Here is a 21,602-nt window from a genome sequence, read left to right as displayed (position 1 = left end):
GGAACAGCCTGTTTAAAAAACCACTAGCACAATAGACGTCTTCTTCATCTTCGAATTTCCCCTGTCCCACTACAAGGAGTACGTTAAAGCACATTTCATCATCGTAGTCTAAATGTCTACATAGAGCACGAGTCAATATATATATATATATTTTACAGCGAAGCTGTTAAGGGCTCACCTTTTAATCATCGCATCCAGCAATAGAAAAAAACGCTCATTGGCCGTATGTTGTATGTGCGAGTGAAAGCGCGCAAGGGCGAGGGACGCGCGTTTTCACAGGGAGCGAACGCACGGCGGAGAGCAAACGCGACTTCCCAATGGAAGGGGAGTGGTGGGAGAGGAGGGCATCGAGGCCCTCTAGACTGTGCCTGTGCGCGCGCGCTCTCCCACTGCGGCGCATGCGCGCAGCCCTGCCGGTCTCTGCCGCCGACTCTCTCTGGGTTTTCGCCTGCCTCTCCCATAACAGTGTTGACAACGGCATTTAGCCGTTCCGTCACATAGCCAGCGTTTTAACAGCGGTTGTGTGTGGTTACACAAACAACGCGCACAACTGTTGTCGACGGCGGCGGTGTTTTGCCCGCATTCGCACCGAGCGCGGGCGGCGTTGGTGACGTGTTTATGAAGAACGTGCCAACCTTTGCCGTACACCCTATGGCGATGTACCGTAGCAACCATAAGGCCATGGTACCTGTGGTCACTAAATAAATGAAAACCACCGGATCATATATATTTCTCCATTCTTTAATAGTTCAAAATAACCAATTACACCATCACATCTTAATAGTCATACAGTTAAACCTGCTTATAACGAACCTCCATATAACGAATTCCAGGATATAACAAAGTTTTTCTATTACCCGCCGTTACTCTAGAAGCACATGTATTTCAGACCTCTACGTAACGAAGTGTCAGTGGAAGACCCCCTCGAAATAACAAATTTTTCCAGCCGACAACGTAGAGATTGCGCCCCAAATTTTGTCATTTTTGCGCGAGCAGCAACCGGAAGCGCCTTCTCCGCCGCGACGGAATGCGAAGCGAGCGCACGTGTGCGTGTGTGCGAGCGTGTGCGAGGCGAGCCTGTATCCCTTGACCCGGTGATCTTGCCACCGTGGACGTGGCCGCCGTGGACGTGACCGCCGTGGACGTGACCGCCGTGGACGTGACCTTTCCCCCTCCCTTCATTCAAACCTGATCCTGCCGCTTGCTGCAGCTAGCCTAGCCCGCCAAGCCGGCACTCTACTTTTCCAGTTGATGTTGCTGACGTGCTGGCAGACACTGTGACACATCACACTCGATGAGCGCGGACACGCGCTGTCAAACACTGGCAGCGTGTGGAAGCGCCGCGGCAGAAGCGAGCGAAGTGACCTTCGTGCTGTTGTCTATTGCTTCAACGCAAACTGAGAGCCGAGAACACACAGTACGCACAAAGCTACAAGCTGCCGACGCACCTACACTGCCTAGACTCCGCCCCAACGCAGATCGCTTTCAAGATACGGCCCGCGCGACCCGCCGCACAGTACGCAGTTGATGCCGAGTACAGTACAACGCCGCCCACTATCCCTCCCTCCTCGCTCCCTCGGCGGTGCCTCGAGCGCAACGGAAGAAGGCGCGCTTCCTCCTTGCTTTTCTTTCTTGCGCGCGCGAGATTTAAACGCCGTCGTTGGCTCCCGTCGCACGTTTTCACTCGCACATACAGCATACGGCGTGCGGCGACTGCGTTATCGCCCTTGGACTTTATACGTAACACTTATGAGTCAAAACCAATTTTAGGGTCACAACGCGTCATAGGGGCACCATCTTTAGAAAGCAAATACGGATCTCCAGGGCCATAATTTTGCTGGCGGAAACCCAAAATACGTCATAGTTGTCGACTCCAGCACTTTGGGCGGCCAATGCCATCGTCAAGCCACCAAGTCAAGCGACATGAAAAGTCAAAATGGCTGCTCGGGCCGGCGCGGGGTGGCAGTTCGCAACGTATGATGCGGGAACGATCCCAGAGTTGCGACGCAACAGCGGGGTTACCAATGCATTGGGTTCTATGGGAGCTGTGCCAGGACCAGCCGAAAACGACGTAACAGCCAGGAAAACGCAGCACCCGGGAACATAACAGTGGGTTTCTACTGTGACACTATATGACGCTACGAAGCCATCGTGACGCTCGCTCTTCGTTTCCGATGCCTCGCGCTTGTGCGAAACGACACGCATCCAGTACCTGGTGTGGCATTCCAAGAATGAGTGCTTCAACGAAAACGGAAAACAGGTGTGCGTTACAACCGAGGGCGCGTTAGAATCGAGTAAATACGGTAAGCGTTCCTTTTCCTAATTTTCGTGCCGAACCTGCATATAACGAAATCCTCTTTATAACAAAGTTTTTCGGGAATTTGTCAATTTCGTTATATCCAGATTTAAGACTGGGTATACGCCTTCTTCTCTCAACCTTGGGAGAGGGCTGCCAAATCCGATAGATAAGGTTATCGGGCTATTGCGGATCGCAGTGGAATGCCAGTCGTGCCTTCAGCACGAGCTGAATATGCGACGCACCTACGTGCCAAGATGACAGAACCTTTACATAAAGCAAGCTGTAATCTTCGCACTGCTAAGGCACAACAGAAGGCACAGTACGATCACTCGCATCGGAACGTCCTTTGGGTGATCTGGTGCTTCGATGCCAGCACGTTCTCAGCAATTTTACCAAACAGTTCGCTACCTTGCTGGCGCCGAAGTGGACCGAGCTGTATCAAGTGCGAGAGAAGGTTTCCTCGCTTGTTTACCGGCTCGAGAACAAGAAAGGAAAGCCGATTGGCAGACCGGTACATGTATGCGATCTGAAACGCTACGTGCCTCGTGATGAGCAATGGGATGATGATCAGGCCCTCCCTCAACCGCGATCGTTGAGAGAGAGCAGTCAGAACCGAACGGCAAGCCCGCAGCCGCGCTAGAACTTGCGTAGCAGGCGGAAGTGATCTGACTGCTAGTTGCGTAGCCCGACAACTGCGAGGTGCATTCATAAGTCCGGGTGGCGTTGCATATTGCGTGAGCACACAGCCGCGCCGTGCTGGAACCTTGGTAGTTTCTGCTGGAGAAGCAAACGCCTAGTGACAGTGGAGTGCCGAGTCGTCGCTGCAATGTTCAAGTAACCACACAGCCACGACAGAAAGGTGGCGTGAACGTTCAACACGTGGGTACGAGGTGTGCGAATTGGCCAAAGACTGTTGCGAGGGCCAGTGCCGTGATTATCTTGAGCCGTGAATCGAATAGATGATGATGCGTGTGAACATTCCCTTCGTAACAGACGTCGACGGTGTTCCCGGATCCAGCCAACTATGCTGCTGATCACAGTGCCGCTTCGTGCAGTTTGCTAATAACAATTTCCAGGAGCCGAGCAACACGAGACACGGCCGTGCAAATTGCCTGCAGTACTCGCGGGAACAACTGATGTCCTTCCAGCGCTGACAGTGCTACGCCGGCCTTGCAGCCGCACAAACCGCTAGCCGGCAGGCGACCGCCCCTCCAGCGCAGCCAACACCTGGGGCATGGCACTGAGAGCCACCTTCGAGCCCCGATCTCGCCTCGCAAGCCCCAGCTGACCAGCTGCCTCCGAGTCGGCATCAAGTGCCCGCCAGCCCGACGCTTCCTCGGTCGCCAACCTTAGGCAAATGGGCGTCCCTAGGTGCCAGCCTCAACGTATGGTGGCCTTCTTAAGGGGAGGAGAATGTGGGAAGCACACACGCCCATCTTCTCCAGCGTACTCTCGTCGGCACAGACACAAGAGAGAGGCACTTTGCCCTCTCCCAGTTCTCGCGAAAAGGTAAAAGATATAAAAGAGCGCGACCGGGAGAGACCAGCTCTCTCTGGCGTCCCTACCTCTAACCTGCCGGAACGGATTTTACCTGCTGTAACCCGTGAGTGACCTCGCTTGCGTGACTATCACACGCAACGAGGCAAGCCTATTTATTACTTATTATACAGAGTGTGCCTTATTGTCCGCAGCAATAAATGTTGTTGAGGTGACTCGCACGTTGCCTTATTCGCCCGAACCCTGCGTAGCTGAGATTGCACGCACTACGGGTTGGGGAGTACACCCCCACACTCTAAGTTATAGCAACTTGAGTAGAGTATTCAAGTTGCGTACACGCCTGTGACCTACCATGCTGTTCATACATCCACCATTTCCAGAGTGCCATGAATTGTTTCTTGCTTTCCAACAGGAGGCTTCTATTTCATTTTGTAATCATGAACTTTGCTGTGGCTCACTATTTGGTGTGTGCTCCGTTTGCTGTTTGCATGGGTAATACTTGAATTTGTGCATCTCTCCCAATGCAACATCTCCCTTGGCCCTTTGAGTGCCATCGCTGTACATATATGGTGGCGATGAAACATTTGAAAAAAGAAAAAAAATGTGTCTTTTCAGAATGAAACACTACCTAGCGTTGCACTGTAAGTGCCACGTGACTTCCGTGACTTGTAGAAAAAATTGTTATTGTGCTGCCGCCCGTCACCTTCTGCCAAAACTGATTTTTCACTTTGCTCTATCATGGCAGCCACCTCACTAGATTGGGAGTAATTCCTGCGTCGCCTAGTTTACTGCTGCATGCCTGTGCTTGTCCACTTTAAAATCAGCATTCCAGTGCATGTTGTTTAGAATTATTGGGAAAAGTGATTTCTATCTTGCTTCTTGGCGTTACCGTGACATGCTCGCCCACGTGCTCTCCCGTAGGTTACTGACAGGCACTGCTGCTGCGTGCGTATATCTTTTTGCGATGACAACTGATAGTCTAACTATTCCACCTACTTTTGTTTTCCCGTACTGCTCGCATGGCCACATGTGCTATGGCCGCATTCTCTATCGATCGGCTTCATTCTTCTCGCATTGATTGTGACGTAGCTTGGAGGCCGTCTTTGCTGGGATGGCACCCTCGGCATGACAGGTAAATATAAAAAATCAAATGTAATGGCCCTAGCGGTGTCAAACTTATATAGAACATAAAAATAAGTTCCGTAAATGATATTGCATTTGTCAAAAATAATTGTGATAATTTTTTCATGTATTCAACGATAAACTGCACATGTTAAAATTTCTGCCACTTTACTGCTGCCTAAAAAATTATTTGCTTGCTTTTTCTCGAAATAAATCGCTCTGAAGACTTTAAATCTGCACTTAAATAATGTGGCCCTCAAAGCATGTGACCCTCCAAGTAACCCTTGGAGGGTCTATAAAGTCTATTTTGAAATACAAAACTATGCATGAGCTGCAAAAGCACTGCGTGCCGGCCTTTAGCTTGTACACATGGTAAAGGCGCTGTGAGTGTAAATTTCTAGTCTGCGTAGCAATTATTGCAATCTGATGGGCGCTCTTTCTTTCAAATGAGAGCATGGTAGTGAAAGAGCAAGGTACCACTCACCTCCAGTGGGCGAGTGATCCGCCGGTGGCTGCTTTGGAACCGCAGGCCTCCGTCGCTGGTCTGCCGCCCTCTGACGTCGCCCGCGCTCTGAAACAGCAGCAAGGTTGGTGGCAGAACTCAGTGATGTGATTGGCCGAGGCCGTTTTGGAGCAGCTTTTTGGAGCAGCCAAAAGTGCGTTTTGGAGCAGAAAAACTAGCTTTTGGAGCATCTAAATGCACATTTCCAAGTGGAAAAATTACCTTTGAGAGACGCAAGAGAGATTACAGAAGAAGGGAGCCCAATGGAAAACAAGAATTATTTAGCTCAACATAAAGTTGCGGCACTAAAACATGTGAATCCCATGCATGGCCGAATAATGACGACCAAATTAGATGATGAAGCTGTGATGATGATAGTACGACCACTACAGCATCACAACGGTATGACCACAAACCTCTCTAATCTCTACTTTGGCTTTCCAGTTTGCAAGAGGCTGGGCATTAAATTGCCGGGAACTCGACTACGGAAGATCATTAGTAGTGCGCAATGCTCGCTCGCTAAGCTACACCAGCCGAAAACAGCAAAATGGCAGCAGTGAAACGAAGAGAAACAAGCTCAGTAGCATGCGCAACAACTTGGCCCCATTTAACAAAAAAATTCTGCCACCATCCCTTTGACCAAACCACAGGAAAGCCACATCGTGGCAAGGCTTTCGTGTACCAGCAGAACAGTTTTCCATATAGCGTTATCATTTTAGCCACAGCTGGAGCCACCACATTTCAAGCACGTAGCAGCCCTACTCTCGGAACCACCTTTTACTTCCTCCATGTGCACACATGACGAGTGCGTGTGATGAATGATGTCGCTGGTTAGATTAGTTGGTTTGTAAAATAGCAGAAAACACCTTTTGGAGCAGTTTTGAAGCACATTATCGAAAATGTATCAGGATGTAGCAGGATTGGCCTTTTCAAGCAGTTTGGAGCAATTGGAGCAACAATCACATCACTGCATAACTTGCCCTTCATTTAAACCATCCCATGATTTCTGCTTTGTCACAAATGTTTATCTACTATCGAAGTAATGCACCCCGCGAGTGTGGCAAAGTGCATTTGCTCACATTGGCACGGCTACAAGGACTACATAACCCTTGCTAGCCGATGCATTGCAGCGTGCCTAGCTGTCGACACAACTATGAAGACCTGCATCGCCATCAGTTGTGCCTCATATTCTGCGGTGGGTGAAAAGGCGACACGAGATTGCTTCGTCTGCACTGTCCTTCTCAAGCGTCTAGTTTTCACTGAAGCGAAAGGCAGTATGAAGGACAACTTGATCGCCGCTGCTACCACTCTTCACCACGCCAGCGTTGTGGCTGGGAGTGTTAGTGGTGATCTAGTAAGATCAGTTCATGTTTGCCCGTACACGCGTGACACCATGTTTGTTAATTTAATTAGTAGGCAAATGTTTACAGCAATTATGAACCTTGCCTGGTGGAGATGTCTAATACTTCGCCATTGCTATCAATGCTTCGCCTTTCAGGCGAAACTGTGACTTTTACTTCTTTGGCGGATTTGGTTTCCGAACCCTGCAAAGCATTAGCCTATAGCTTAAATTAAAGATCCTCATAACCTTTCAACAGGAAACCATGTATTATAGACATAATTTTCGTTGGTCGAATTATACGATGCCCGTATTATATGACGTTTCGGCGTGGTCCCAAGAAAGTCATATAATCAAGGTCGCACTGTCAGTGATGCTACTGGCCTATGACATTTCGAAGAAGCTTTTGGAGTAGCCAAAATGCATTTTGGAGCAAAAAAATTGATTTTTGGAGCAGGTTTATCAAAACAATTAGAAACTATATTGACACCCGTACTTATTTATCCTTTTTCCGTGGTCCGCATTTCATTTGCTAACAACGTAATGTTATCGATCAGCAAGACATGCCTGCATGATTTGGAACTTACTCGTATATTCCCAGAGTTCCTGATAATACACGTTCTAAATCACGGTATTAGCGGTGTAAAATCTGAGGTCATCCGGATACATGCGAAAGGCTACAAATCCAGAGAGTCGATTAACATTGTGGTTGAGGGCCAAACGGTCCAAGAGGTACCTACGATGGGAGTCCTGGGTTTGTGGCTTCAGAGCGACGGGAGAGCAGCACAGACACTCAAAACCCTCTAATCTGCGACCCACAACATAGCCCAAATGATACGTCGAGTGACGTATAGAAAGGAGGGAATGCGAGATAACGATACCCTAAGGCTCGTACAGGCCTTAGTGATTAGTCGAATCACAGATGGCTTGCCATACCAAATGCTGAACAGGAAAGAGGAAAGGCAGGCCAACACGATAATTCGAACAGCTTTCAAGGCGGCTCTGGGCCTGCCTAAATGTACCTCCACTGAGCACATGCTAGCTTTGGGAGTACACAATACTTTCGACGAACTGAGGCAGACCATCAATATTTTTGGGGGGGGGCGTGTTTGTACATCTTGAAACTTTGGGTAACAGCGCAAACAGAAGACCACAAGAAGGGAGACACGTACACACAAGCGCTCACTAACAACTATTCTTTATGATAATTTTCTGGCCAAGGTGACACACTAGAACAGATGTTTAATAGGGGGCCGGTTTTAAAACCCTTTAGATATAATGATGATTTTTTTAGTGCTTTTAAAAAATCAGCCTGCCTTCACCTACACCTCCATTGTAGGTGAAGTTTTATCTTTTTTTAGCAAACATGGACGTGGGTTGCGGTTCACCCATGATCTCCCAGACTCTTCAATATTACAGTTTTTAGACCTTAAAATCACGTTCTGTTCTTTTTGCTAGGGATACTACCCACGGGCTAAGGAGGAGCTGCTGCCCTATGACTCGGCTTATTCAAAGACAATTAAGAGAGGAATAGTGGTGATGTGTATGGAATCGGCTCTCTAAAAATCGTGCTCACATCAGATGAAGCCCAGTTTTAATAATCAGATAAGCCGTCTTTTGGCTGCAGGGTTCCCCGTCTCGGTCTTGACTGCCGTTTCTGAAACCCTCCTTCAAAAATTCAAGCGTGGTTCGGGAGGTACAACGGCTGAGGATCACCGGAAGGCACATAGACCTGAGGTGGTCCCCTACATCCATAAACTCTTCCACAATCTTAAAAAGGTGGCAAGTAGGTACGACGTGCCAATTTGTCTTTCTGCCCTAAATAAGCTTGGAAAGTTGTGCCCACGTATCGACAACAACAGTAAACGTGGATGCCAGAAGAACCACCAACTGCCGTTCGTTAAATGTTCCACTGGAGTGGTGTATTGCATTCCCATGTCATAAGGGATGTTTTACGTCGGCGAAACTGGTCGCTGTGTCAATGACCGTTTAGGGGAACACGCTCTAAAACTGCAAAAAAAAAAAAAACGAGATGATAAATACGCACATATAGTTGCGCACGTTAGCAAGTGTACTGATTGTGTGGCCCGGTTAAAAGAGACGACGATTCTAGGAAAGAGTAGTGATAAGACCGCGTGCATCAGTTTGGAAGCCTACCACATTAGTAAGTTCGGTAGCAAGTGCTTCAGCACCCCTTCCCTTGCTCTCTTTGATGCTAAATTTGATCTTCTGGATGCAGCTATCAGGGTTTCAGATTGCAAAGAAAAATAATTGTTTGCGTCATGTTGCGCTTGGTTGGCTGCATTGCGCTTGCGTTGTTGGCACGAGTTTACCCTTGTTATGTTTTTCCCCTTTCCCTTTCTTCACTGGGCATATATAAGGTGTGCTATCCTTGCCAATAAAAAACCAATTGTTAGTCAGCGCTTCTGTGAACGTGTCTCCCTTCTTGTGGTCGTCTGTTTGCGCTGTTACCCAAAGTTTCATGAGGCAGACCACTCTGATGCAACAGAGGGTGCGTTTCAGCTTCAAAAAAACTGGTAGGGGAATATTGGCTTGACTCAATATCCCAGCATACCCCATTTATCTCACCAAACAGGCCGTATCTCTCCCTCCTTCGGTAAGATCCAATATTAGAGTAGCTCCAATTCCCAAGACCATGCATCCCGAGTACAGCAAGGAAAGGCGCAAAGCACGCACATGACATATTCAATCGATGTACTCCAATAACGCTAGGTACAATACGTACTACACGGACGCAGCTGCGTATGCAGAGGCGACCGGGAGCGCTACCAAAGGAGGTATGCCCTAGCAGTCGTGAACACGATCTGCCAGCAGCAAAGAACCGCGTCGGCCACGGCGGGCTCCCCCGCCTGGGCCGAAATGTTAGCAGTGGCGATTGCCCTCACTCACGCGAAGCGTTCGGAAAGGGATTCAGTCGTGGTCCCCGACTCAAGGCAGACACGTTGCTTGTTTCTCAAGGGTCACGTGACTGCAGTGCTGCCCAGGACACGCGGGGGGTACGGGAGAACGAACAGGCTAACGCGTTAGTTCGAGGGTCTACTAACCGAGCGATGGCGTCCTCTTCGAACCCCAACCCCTCACACTATCCCTCACAAAATCCCATCAATTTAAATGCCAAAGATATCCTTGCTCCTCAGTGCAGAGTCAGCAGAAAATGCCCGCCGCCTCACCCACAACTTAACGGGGAAGAGGCCGCCAATTGCGCAAAATACAGACCGGGGTATTCCCTCATCTAAAAATGCTAAACGCCACGTAGCCCACTCGCTATAGGGCTAAGTGCCCTTGGTGCAGTGGCATACCCACCCTAATAAATGTAACCTGGGCGTGCACTAAGCATCCTCATAGGCCAACTAACAATATCACAATGGAGCAGTGGGAGGCACAGCTCGCCCATTCCGACTTGGCAGGACAAAAGTCCTTAATTAGCGAGGTCAGGCAGGCGCAGAGGCCAGTGGGGTCCTTGACTGAGGGGCTCCGAGCACCGCTCCTTAAAATGTTTTCCTTTCAAATAAAGTTTCTATATATATACTCGAATGTTATGATTGATTACGTTCCCGCCAAACCTTGTGTAATCAGACTGTATGCATGACACGAATTGTGCAGTACTTTCTGGAAGGCACGCGGGCGCCAGCAATTACGCTGGAACGTTCAACGAGTTATGTATAAAAGCCAACGCGCTTGACCTGCAGATCAGATTTCGCCGCTATTGTTGCGCTTCGAGTGTCACTTGCTGGTCTGGACACAGGTTTGCCCAATAAAGAGTAAACGTTCTGAAGTCACGCTTGTGTAATTCTTCGCCGTCTGTTATTCTGTTAGACAGTGTGTTATTATACGTAGTCACGGCAACGTGACAATATTATATGAGGCTTTTACAGTTGTGGGGTCTCACATGTGCTCTTGGGACAAAGGAACGACACATAGTAGTGCAGACAATCACAAGGGCATTTATTGCACCTTTCATACACTAATACACACTAACCGAATTACAACCAATAGAACATTCACACGGGCGCGCGACAAATCAAGTAAGTCCGACTCACCGCGACCCGATAGCGAGCGAATCTGCTCGCCCCATGCTATGACACCATCGCCTAGTCGTTCACGTGTACGGTCACGCGAACGGTGGCGCGCTCGAACGATCCGTGTTCGTCCATACCGGTGTCCCGCTCTAAGCCTCGCGCGACGGCCGCGCGAAGCGGGCCGGCGCACGCGCGAAGCGGGCCGGCGCACGCGCGAAGCGTCCGTGCGTGTTGGTCGCCGATCGCCAGCCAAAGAGAGAGCCCCTCCGACCTTTTTCTCCCAAGTGACCTCGCCCATCGGTGGCGTTAGCATCACGACACTAGCGCCATCTCTCGCAACGCGCCGCAACCACCGCCGGGCTTAGCCACGCAGAGAAGCCGGACTACAGGAGACATGCGGGGAAAACAACATCAGGGGACGCGTGAGAGTCGCGCATTCCCACATCCCCCCAACCTTAAATCACTACACATACGCCAGCGAAACATGTCACAAGGCCTATCATCGCGCGCGTCGCGAACAAAAGTTAGTACATGCGACAGTGGCGCCGCCGAGTAAATGTCCACGCGTTATCCACAACGTGCGAGCCGACATTGTCTCTGGGGTGCACCGCTGGCGTTCGTTGGTCACAGCACCACGTCTCCAGATTCGATGGCACGACTCCAGCCCAGGACTTCGGAAACGGCGACGCAGAAGTCGGCACGAGCAAGCGTCGCTCGCGCCCTGCTGACGAGAGCCGCAGTAGCCGTTGGTGACTGCCGGCTCTTTTCCCAGCCGCTGAGGGTTGCGAGCCGGACATTGGCGGCCGCCGAAGTCGCTGCGCCGAATTGACCACAGGCATCTCCAAAGCCTGGGGTAGCTCGATTGTAGTCCGGGGCAGCAGCGCTGACGATGTGCAGGTGACAGCAAACCAGGGGTGACTCTGCTCACGCTGTGTACACTCAATGCACTCGACAAACACTAAAGTAGTGCAAGGGAGAGGAATTCGGCACACGCATCGCCCACGTGGTACGATGTTCAACTCGGCTAGCAAAATTTCGGGTGGCATTGCAGATGCTAAGTTCACGTGAACAAAGCTTGCTTTCTTGAGTCAAACGAGTAATTTCAATTCGTGCGAGGCGAACTAATGAGGGAAGCAATGTGCGACATCTCAACACCACGGTCCACAAGGTTGTGTCCCTCAACGTGCGACAGGCGGCTTTGTTAAGCCTTAGGCCTAATGCGTCGCTACTTTGACAACAACCGGCATCCAAAAAAAAAACAACACCCAAAATGGGCACAAGAACAGGCAGCCGCGAGGAGACGTTAGCTCTGTGAGGTGGTCCTACTCCGCTCGGTGCACACAGCATCCGAGTTGACGGCGCCCACCGTCCCAGACGGTGTCGGAGCGCCCGGTGCCAGGCCGCAATACCAGTCAGCCCGTAGCGGCACCCATGGCCCGCGGCTTCCCGGCTCCCTGAGCCTCGACTTCCGAAGTCAAAGATGTAGAAGAAGCTATTTACATAAGAAATTCGGACCACCCACGAGGCTTCCGTACTCACTCGCTTCAGGCTTGCCAATGCTCCGCGGGCGCTAGGCCTCGCTCTCCCAGGATGCAGACCACGTGGCTCTCGTACCGACGAGTGTACTTCAAAACACTCGCGAAAAGGCTTAGCATGTTGAAAAGTTCAAACACGCTACAGCAACCGTCGCCTCACTCAAGAAAGCATGCCGCCGACACTAGCGCTCAAAATCCACACTAGGACTACGCTTCGGTTGAAACATCTCGAACCGAGCAAAACTTAAAATTATCGTCCGATGCCCCAAGAGGTCCACGTTGGACAGCCAGATGTGGGGTCTCACATGTGCTCTTGGGACAAAGGAACGACACATAGTAGTGCAGACAATCACAAGGGCATTTATTGCACCATTCATACACTAATACACACTAACCGAATTACAACCAATAGAACATTCACACGGGCGCGACAAATCAAGTAAGTCCGACTCACCGCGACGCGATAGCGAGCGAATACGCTCGCCCCATGCTATGACACCATCGCCTAGTCGTTCACGTGTACGGTCAAGCGAACGGTGGCGTGCTCGAACGATCCGTGTTCGTCCATACCGGTGTCCCGCTCTAAGCCTCGCGCGACGGCCGCGCGAAGCGGGCCGGCGCACGCGCGAAGCGTCCGTGCGTGTTGGTCGCCGATCCCCAGCCAAAGAGAGAGCCCCTCCGACCTTTTTCTCCCAAATGACCTCGCCCATCGGTGGCGTTAGCATCACGACACTAGCGCCATCTCTCGCAACGCGCCGCAACCACCGCCGGGCTTAGCCACACAGAGAAGCCGGACTACAGGAGACATGCGGAGAAAACAACATCAGGGGACGCGTGAGAGTCGCGCATCCCCACACAGTGGGCAAGCCATGTAAAAGCAGTAAGTGGTCTCTGGTTCATAAACTTAATCCAAACACTAGACATGTATCCCCTATCATAGCAGTTCTTACTGCGGACTATGACGAAGCAGTGGTGTCCTAAAATGCATTAAAAGAAAAACACTTTTAGAAAAGTGTGGAAGCACATGGATGTTCCATGTGCACAATTCAGAAGCATTTCCTGCACCTTCAGCTAGATCTTGCTGCTATAATTCAAGACTCAGTGAAAAAAGGTACACTAGTGGTATGAAAAAATGTACTTATTTTGCCCTGTGCTGTGCTTCCCTGATATACAAAAATGCGTGATGGTCGACACTGCTGGGGTACTTTCACTCGTCGTACATCTTGATGTGTGTCGCGTACCGTCACAAAGTGCAGATATACGCACGTGACCTTTGACTGTGTAACGCTGTCAGATTAGGCTGTGGTGTGCACATTAAATATGGAGCTTTCTGTCTGCAGGCAAGCTTTCGTCATTCCGTCCAGCAGGTGCAAAAACAAACTTGGCAAAAGCGTTTGCGGTAGTTGTCAGCATGTCGCCTGCAGACCCAATCTCGGCTTCCAGCAACCAGTCTAGCCTGTGATCTCGTGCCCAATCGTTGGAGCAGTTTGCTGGTCCGGACATATTGAAAGTCACCTTGCTGCGACAACCTGCTGCCCGCCCCGTGTTGGCTGGCAGTGAATTTTTGTCACAGCCGTACGATACGGCAAGGCCTAACCAGCGGCACTTCGTCAGTATCGAGTGGCAAAAGTTGCTGTTGTTGCAAAGTCAACCAACATCTCAGTAGCGGCCGTACGTCATTATTACTCCGTGAAATTGCCACGGCAAGAAAAGTGGAGGATAGGCTAGGATAGGATAGGATTGAATAGCGGGAAACAGATTGCATGATTGCGCCAATGTGCGCACTACGTTAAATAAAATTGAGCGAGACAGTGTCTGAAACTGTTTTATATTGGTCATACAGGAGAAGAGCACGGGGCGTGGCTCGGAACCAGTGCGATCGCTCGCTGCCACCTGAAAAGCGAGGCTGTCCCTAAGCATCTCGTACACGTTACGTAGGGTGGAAGGTATTGAATACAGACAACAGCTTTGAATAAAACAGCGGTACGATAGAGGCTTAATTGGAGAGGCTTGACTCAATTCACCGCGGAGCTAATGCAGCCACTGGTCCACGCCATGCGACTTTCAGTGGTGCAGTAAAACGGCACTTGAAAGTTTGAAAGGTTATTTAACATAAGTAAACTATACAATTACAAAGTACACACTTTTGGGACCCAACAAATTTGTTAAAGGGTCCCTAGTGTGTACTTAGTTCTTAGTTCCATTATTGAAAGCCCGAATTACCCGCTCGGTGCAGAGCGGGCACAGATTTCTCATATTTTGTTGAAATGTAACAGGATGTAGTGGGGTTCGCCTCTCGGCGTAGTTCAGCGCAATTTGCGCAGCACCAAACTGCGCTGAGTCACTGTATATTAAGTATTAAACACAGATTCTCGGAAGTTTATCTCTTTGGTAGTGACACTTCTTTAGCGTTATATTGACATACAGTCGACTCCGTCAAGGTCGACGAAACTGGTCAAATTATCCGACGGGTCGAATTAAACAAGATAGCAAGAATGCCAAAACCAGTCATTGATTCACTTGGCAGCATTTGCTTTTGAAGTTAGCTTTGCCACAATACAAACGTGTTGTGCGGTGAAGCATATAAAACGGGGAAACGTGCCATAACGGGAGACAGCACGGCTTCCTTAATTTAAACACGCACATACGCCTTCTTCGGTCAGAGCACGAGCACCAAGACGCCTAGTAAGTTTACCGACAGGCCTTCAGAGCTTTAGGTAGACCCCCACTCTTTTGTTGGCCCTAACCGTCCCTCTCGATCTGAAGTGAAGGCGCGAAAACGACGACGGACGAAGAGAGAGCACACACACACACACAGGGCGTCACTTCCAACAATGTTTAATCAGAAAAGAACGCCACTAATTTATACAGGGAGCACAATCACAGTTTCTCAGTGCGCATTCGCGTTCAGGTAAATAGTTCTTTGCGTGATAGAGATATTGAGGCAACACTTCCATCCTAACTATCCATCCTAACGTCCTCTCTCCTTTCGGAATTTTTCATCTTACTGCCTTCCATTTTGTTAGCTTCCCCAAAACACCAATGGTTTTTCTCTCTGCTTCTCGGTGCACGGCGCGTATAATTAAGGAATGCGTACTAGGCCCCATTGATGGTCTCATATGCAAAACACACAAAATAGGCGAAACAAGGACTCAAGTCGCCACAGAAATGTCAGAAACAGCTCTGAATGGCTGCTACTATGCTTATTTAGCATCTCGTACTGCGGCCGGAGATGGCACATACATGCCTGCATAATTAAGGAATGCGTACTAGGCCCCATTGATGGTCTCATATGCAAGACACACATAATGGACGATGCAAGGACTCAAGTCACCACAGAAACGTCAGAAACAGCTCTGAATGGCTGCCACTATGCTTATTTAGCGTCTCGTACTGCGGCCGGAGATGGCACATACACGCCTGCATAATTAAGGAATGCGTACTAGGCCCCATTGATGGTCTCATATGCAAGACACAAATAATGGGCGAAACAAGGACTCAAGTCGCCACAGAAACGTCAGAAACAGCTCTGAATGGCTGCCACTATGGTTATTTAGCGTCTCGTACTGCGGCTGGAGATGGCACATACACGCCTGCATAGTTAATGCGTACTAGGCGCCATTGATGGTCTCATATGCAAGACACACATAATGGGCGAAACAAGGACTCAAGTCGCCACAGAAACGTCAGAAACAGCTCTGAATGGCTGCCACTATGCTTATTTAGCGTCTTGTACTGCGGCCGGAGATGGCACATACACGCCTTCATAATTAAGGAATGTGTACTAGGCCCCATTGATGGTCTCATATGCAAAACGCACATAATGGGCGAAACAAGGACTCAAGTCGCCACAGAAACAGCTCTGAATGGCTGCCACTATGCTTATTTAGCGTCTCGTACTGCGGCCGGAGATGGCACATACACGCCTGCATAATTAAGGAATGCGTACTAGGCGCCATTGATGGTCTCATATGCAAGACACACATAATGGGCGAAGCAAGGACTCCAGTCGCCACAGAAACGTCAGAAACAGCTCCGAATGGCTGCCACTATGCTTATTTAGCGTCTCGTACTGTGGCCGGAGATGGCACATACACGCCTGCATAATTAAGGAATGCGTACTAGGCGCCATTGATGGTCTCATATGCAAGACACACATAATGGGTGAAACAAGGACTCAAGTCGCCACAGAAACAAACGCCAGAAACAGCTCTGAATGGCTGCCACTATGCTTATTTAGCGTCTTGTACTGTGGCCGGAGATGGCACATACACGCCTTCATAATTAAGGAATGTGTACTAGGCCCCATTGATGGTCTCATATGCAAAACGCACATAATGGGCGAAACAAGGACTCAAGTCGCCACAGAAACAGCTCTGAATGGCTGCCACTATGCTTATTTAGCGTCTCGTACTGCGGCCGGAGATGGCACATACACGCCTGCATAATTAAGGAATGCGTACTAGGCGCCATTGATGGTCTCATATGCAAGACACACATAATGGGCGAAGCAAGGACTCCAGTCGCCACAGAAACGTCAGAAACAGCTCTGAATGGCTGCCACTATGCTTATTTAGCGTCTTGTACTGCGGCCGGAAATGGCACATATACGCTTGTATAATTAAGGAATGCGTACTAGGCGCCATTGATGGTCTCATATGCAAGACACACATAATGGGCGAAACAAGGACTCAAGTCGCCACAGAAACGTCAGAAATGCTCTGAATGCCTGCCACTATGCTTAATTAGCGTCTCGTACTGCGGCCAGAGATGGCACATACATGCCTGCATAATTAAGGAATGCGTACTAGGCGCCATTGATGGTCTCATATGCAAGACACACATAATGGGCGAAACAAGGACTCAAGTCGCCACAGAAACGTCAGAAACAGCTCTGAATGGCTGCCACTATGCTTATTTAGCGTCTCGTACGGCGGCCGGAGATGGCACATACACGCCTGCATAATTAAGGAATGCGTACTAGGCACCATTGATGGTCTCATATGCAAGACACACATAATGGGCGAAACAAGGACTCAAGTCGCCACAGAAACGTCAGAAATGCTCTGAATGGCTGCCACTATGCTTAATTAGCGTCTTGTACTGCGGCCGGAGATGGCACATACACGCCTTCATAATTAAGGAATGCATACTAGCTGCCATTGATGGTCTCATATGCAAAACACACATAATGGGCGAAGCAAGGACTCAAGTTGCCACAGAAACGTCAGAAACAGCTCTGAATGGCTGCCACTATGCTTATTTAGCGCCTTGTACTGCGGCCGGAGATGGCACATACACGCCTTCATAATTAAGGAATGTGTACTAGGCCCCATTGATGGTCTCATATGCAAAACGCACATAATGGGCGAAACAAGGACTCAAGTCGCCACAGAAACAGCTCTGAATGGCTGCCACTATGCTTATTTAGCATCTTGTACTACGGCCGGAGATGGCACATACACGCCTTCATAATTAAGGAATGCGTACTAGGCGCCATTGATGGTCTCATATGCAAGACACACATAATGGGCGAAGCAAGGACTCAAGTCGCCACAGAAACGTCAGAAACAGCTCTGAATGGCTGCCACTATGCTTATTTAGCGTCTCGTACTGCGGCCGCAGATGGCACATACACGCCTGTATAATTAAGGAATGTGTACTATGTCCGTGACACTGGCGCTTTTCTATTTCTGGTGTGCTTCACCGCGTAACACCGCCATTATTCAGCGAAGGTGACCAGTCAAATTAGAATTATCCGGCGAAGGCCAATTTTGAGATCGGAATAACAGAGGTTTGGGGCCATAGAAATGTATGGGTGCATGCCGGGACCTCTGGTCAGGATCCAATTACCAGAAAAATCAAATTAACCGGAGTCAAATTAACGGAAGCCTACTGTATATACCAAGCTATTGTAACCATTATAATGTATTCAATGAAAGATCCTTACTAAAGTCTTCATGAAAGGAGCACTGTAAGGAAAGAAACAAAACACAGAACCAAAAATGAAGGAACATGGTAGAAAGACAGCATGAGAGGAGCACGCTTTGTACTAGCCCCGGCAATGTTGACAAAGGCTTTGGCATCCTGGCCTAGGTCCCATCCATGGCGCAAGAGTATACACATGTCTCAATGACACCATCTGTCTGCAAAGCCCTGTTCGCTTTCTGCTGCTGCCAGCAAGGGTGCTACAGCGTCGGGATCGCCGACACGCCACCCGTAACTGATATGAATCTTGAATCTGCAGCCACCGCCAGATTGACTGACTAGTTACACAATGTGTGCATTTTTAAGCAAGCAAAGTTGTGGTTTTATAAGACAATGCCACGAACAATGGGAGGGGAGATGGCTACGGGCCATCGCAGCAAGCGCGTGAGGCGTGCGCCCCGCCAAGGCCAAGGTTGATTGGCCAGCAGACTGTGATGGCTGCGTGGAGCCTGAAGAAGATTGTTAGCCTAGAGTTCATTTATTGTTTGCACAATCTATTCTAATTTGTCAAGATCGTTCAATAAATTGCTCTTTGTTCACATCAATTCCTGCTGCTTCTTGATGGACTCTGCAAGCGTTGGAGTCATCATTTTCTCTTGTCTGCTAGTGCCGTGAGGTGCTGCGTTAATGTATGTCGTTCAGTATTTTGCTGTAAACGCCCTTGTAACACAGAAAGTTACTTCTTCTGTGCACTACTAGCTCTTGCTGCTTGTGTATTACTGTTACCCATGCTATTTGCTATAGAAAATTGAAGATGCAGCTAGAAATCATCTACAGGACCCTCTGTTGGATTCTGATTTGCCCTACAGTCACCCAGCATCGCACACCACCTTAGGTGGTGCCTTTCAGAAAATTTGCCCAGTTCTTGTACATGTCAAGCTGTGCTTGTGCTGTCGTTGCCTTTGTTATGCATCAAGGCAGTTATGTTACCCTGAAACAATTTTGTACAAGCGTACTGAGTCGTTAGGGTAGGTCTTTCTGATCATTAAGTGACACATTGAAACGCTCTGCGTAAAGCGTGTAATTTATTATAAGGTCCTAAAAATATACATTGCTACCGATCGCAGTGGCGCCGCTCCCCTTAGTTTTCAGCTGCCCCACCCCAATTGACGCATGTCGCCCATCTGACGTCAGTGGTCGAGCTATCGGATCGGTTACTCGGGTTGTGTCATCGATAATTTTTCCAACTTTATGGTGAAGAAATGTTGTTTGAACTAGTTGGAATGTTGATGAATTTGTTTCCATAAGAAAAAGTAACAGAAAGAGACTACAGTTGCCGACCGATTTTTCGGACTTCACGGGGACCGAAAAATAGTCCGAAAAATCTAACTGTCTGAAAAAAAAGAAAATTTATTAGGCTTAGAGTGGCATAAAAAATCTTTAATAATGCCCTGCCTCATACTTAGCTTGGACAAGATCAGATTTGCTTGGATTTGCGCAAGACTGACGTCGTCTCCCCATACAGTTGACAAGAGCATCACCGCGTCGGCGATCTCCGTTAGCGGAGATCACCATGGAGATCAGGCGATGGACCCCTGGCAGCCTAGCCCTGGGCACCAACAACCATAACCGTTGGACACATAAAGTTTATTCCTATCCTATCCTATTCATGGAGATCAAAGAAACAATCCCCGTTACTTCACACGTAGCCTCTGCGATCAGCTCTGCTCCGACCGTCCCATTCGACGCGTAGCCCAACTGAGAAGTGTAATCTTGCTAACACCTTAACGGCTCAGCAACGGCGCGCTGCCGGAGCTGATCGCGGAGGCCACGCGTCACACCACTTGGCTCTCGCGAAGGCACAGGAGGTGGTGCCGACCACACAAATGCAAAGCCACACACGTCTCCGAGGCACGCACACCACGTGCAAAATAGCAACCGAAACTTTAAAAAATAATAATAAAAAACGGATTTCGCAAAGTGATTATGACAATCGTGCTGACCAAAAAAAGCAAGAAAAAAGAAAAAGTGTCGTCCCCTAGAGCATTTTGTCAGCTAAGGAAGAGCGGGCATGGCTTCCGAGACTGGAGGATGAGAGAGAGAGAGAGAGAAAAACAACTTTATTTAAATAAAGATCGTGCTTGGTTACTGTGGGTGGATCCCCTCTTCCAGGGCCCCACTGGCTATTGCGGTGCACCGGGCCTGGTCGAGGGTCACGAATTGGCTTCCCAAGTCCAGTTCGGAGAGTCGCGCCTCCCACGACCAATTGTTAAGTGTATCGTTAAGTAGCGGCAAAACGGCGTCTGCCGAACGCTGCATGCATTGGTAAGTGATGTGTTCTAGTGTCGGGGTGGAGTTGCAGCATGGACATCTGTCGCCGTGTTTCTTGGGAAATATTTTGTAGAGTAAGTGTGGGTAGGTGTTTGTCTGTATTCGGCGCCAGTACCTCGCCTGTCGCTGTTGAGCTTGGGGTGAGGTGGAGCTTTGGCTTGTCTTCCTAGTCGTTGTGCCTCAAGTATGTCTCTCGGTGTGCTGCTGGGTGTCGGAGAGGCGTCCGTTCGAGCGGTATGTATCGCGGCTTGGCCTGTTATACCTCGAGCCAGACGATCCGCCCGATCGTTGCCTTCCAATCTGGTGTGCGCGGGACACCAGGTTACCCATGGTCCATTTGGAGGCTTGGTCCTAGTATGCAAAGGACCCCAGCCGGTAGAACTCCCCGAAGGAAGACCCGGCAGGCGTCTTGAGAGTCTGTGAGTATATAAGCTGGAGGATGATCCGTGCTGTCCGATAGCGTGCATCTCCCAATCTTGGAGGCTATACAGTGGGCCACTGGAAGCCAAGCCTGGGCAAGCCAGCAGAAAATCCAACATGGCGGCCTCTAAGAAAGGAAGCGTGGCTCGGAACGAGCAATTTAGCCCAGGAAATCGAACTATGGGGCCTAAATTCGTCTGAAAAATTGGTCGCAAAAATGCATTAGCTCTATGGGTACCCTGACAGTGCATTAAAGAAGTCTGGAAAATCCAACAAGTCCGAATTTTTGGAGTCTGAAAAATTCGTCGGCGACTGTACACGAAAATTTATCACTATTCGCAACTCCAGCAATTCATGCAACACTTAGCAGCGAGCGTCGGAAACCTCGCACGGAGGTAGACGCTCCGTCCGTAGCCTTAGTACTGCGATCGGGTATACTTCTAGTACGATACGATGGAGCCACCATCTACGAAACTTCGCACGGCCATAGAATTATGCTGCGTTTTGCAGTTTTGCAGCGTTGAAGAGCCACATGGATTGCGAATATTATCATAAGCTACGACAACAGCAATAAGTTGTGTTCTCAACA

At 49.3% G+C, this 21,602-nt stretch overlaps 1 protein-coding gene across 5 annotated transcripts in view; it reads right to left on the bottom strand.

Annotated features, from left to right (window-relative positions):
• The window catches only part of LOC119431886 (G-protein coupled receptor-associated protein LMBRD2B), a 235,491-nt gene that overhangs the window by 26,089 nt on the left and 187,800 nt on the right, over positions 1-21,602 (bottom strand). For all 5 annotated transcript variants that reach the window (XM_049656867.1, XM_049656868.1, XM_049656866.1 and 2 more), the window contains one exon: positions 5,403-5,489. In XM_049656867.1, coding sequence (XP_049512824.1) covers positions 5,403-5,489 — 87 coding nt within the window. The remainder of the gene's footprint in view (positions 1-5,402; positions 5,490-21,602) is intronic.

Source organism: Dermacentor silvarum, chromosome 10 (assembly GCF_013339745.2).
Source record: "Dermacentor silvarum isolate Dsil-2018 chromosome 10, BIME_Dsil_1.4, whole genome shotgun sequence".
Lineage (NCBI taxonomy): Eukaryota > Metazoa > Arthropoda > Arachnida > Ixodida > Ixodidae > Dermacentor > Dermacentor silvarum.
This window is presented reverse-complemented; position numbering and strand designations above follow the sequence as displayed.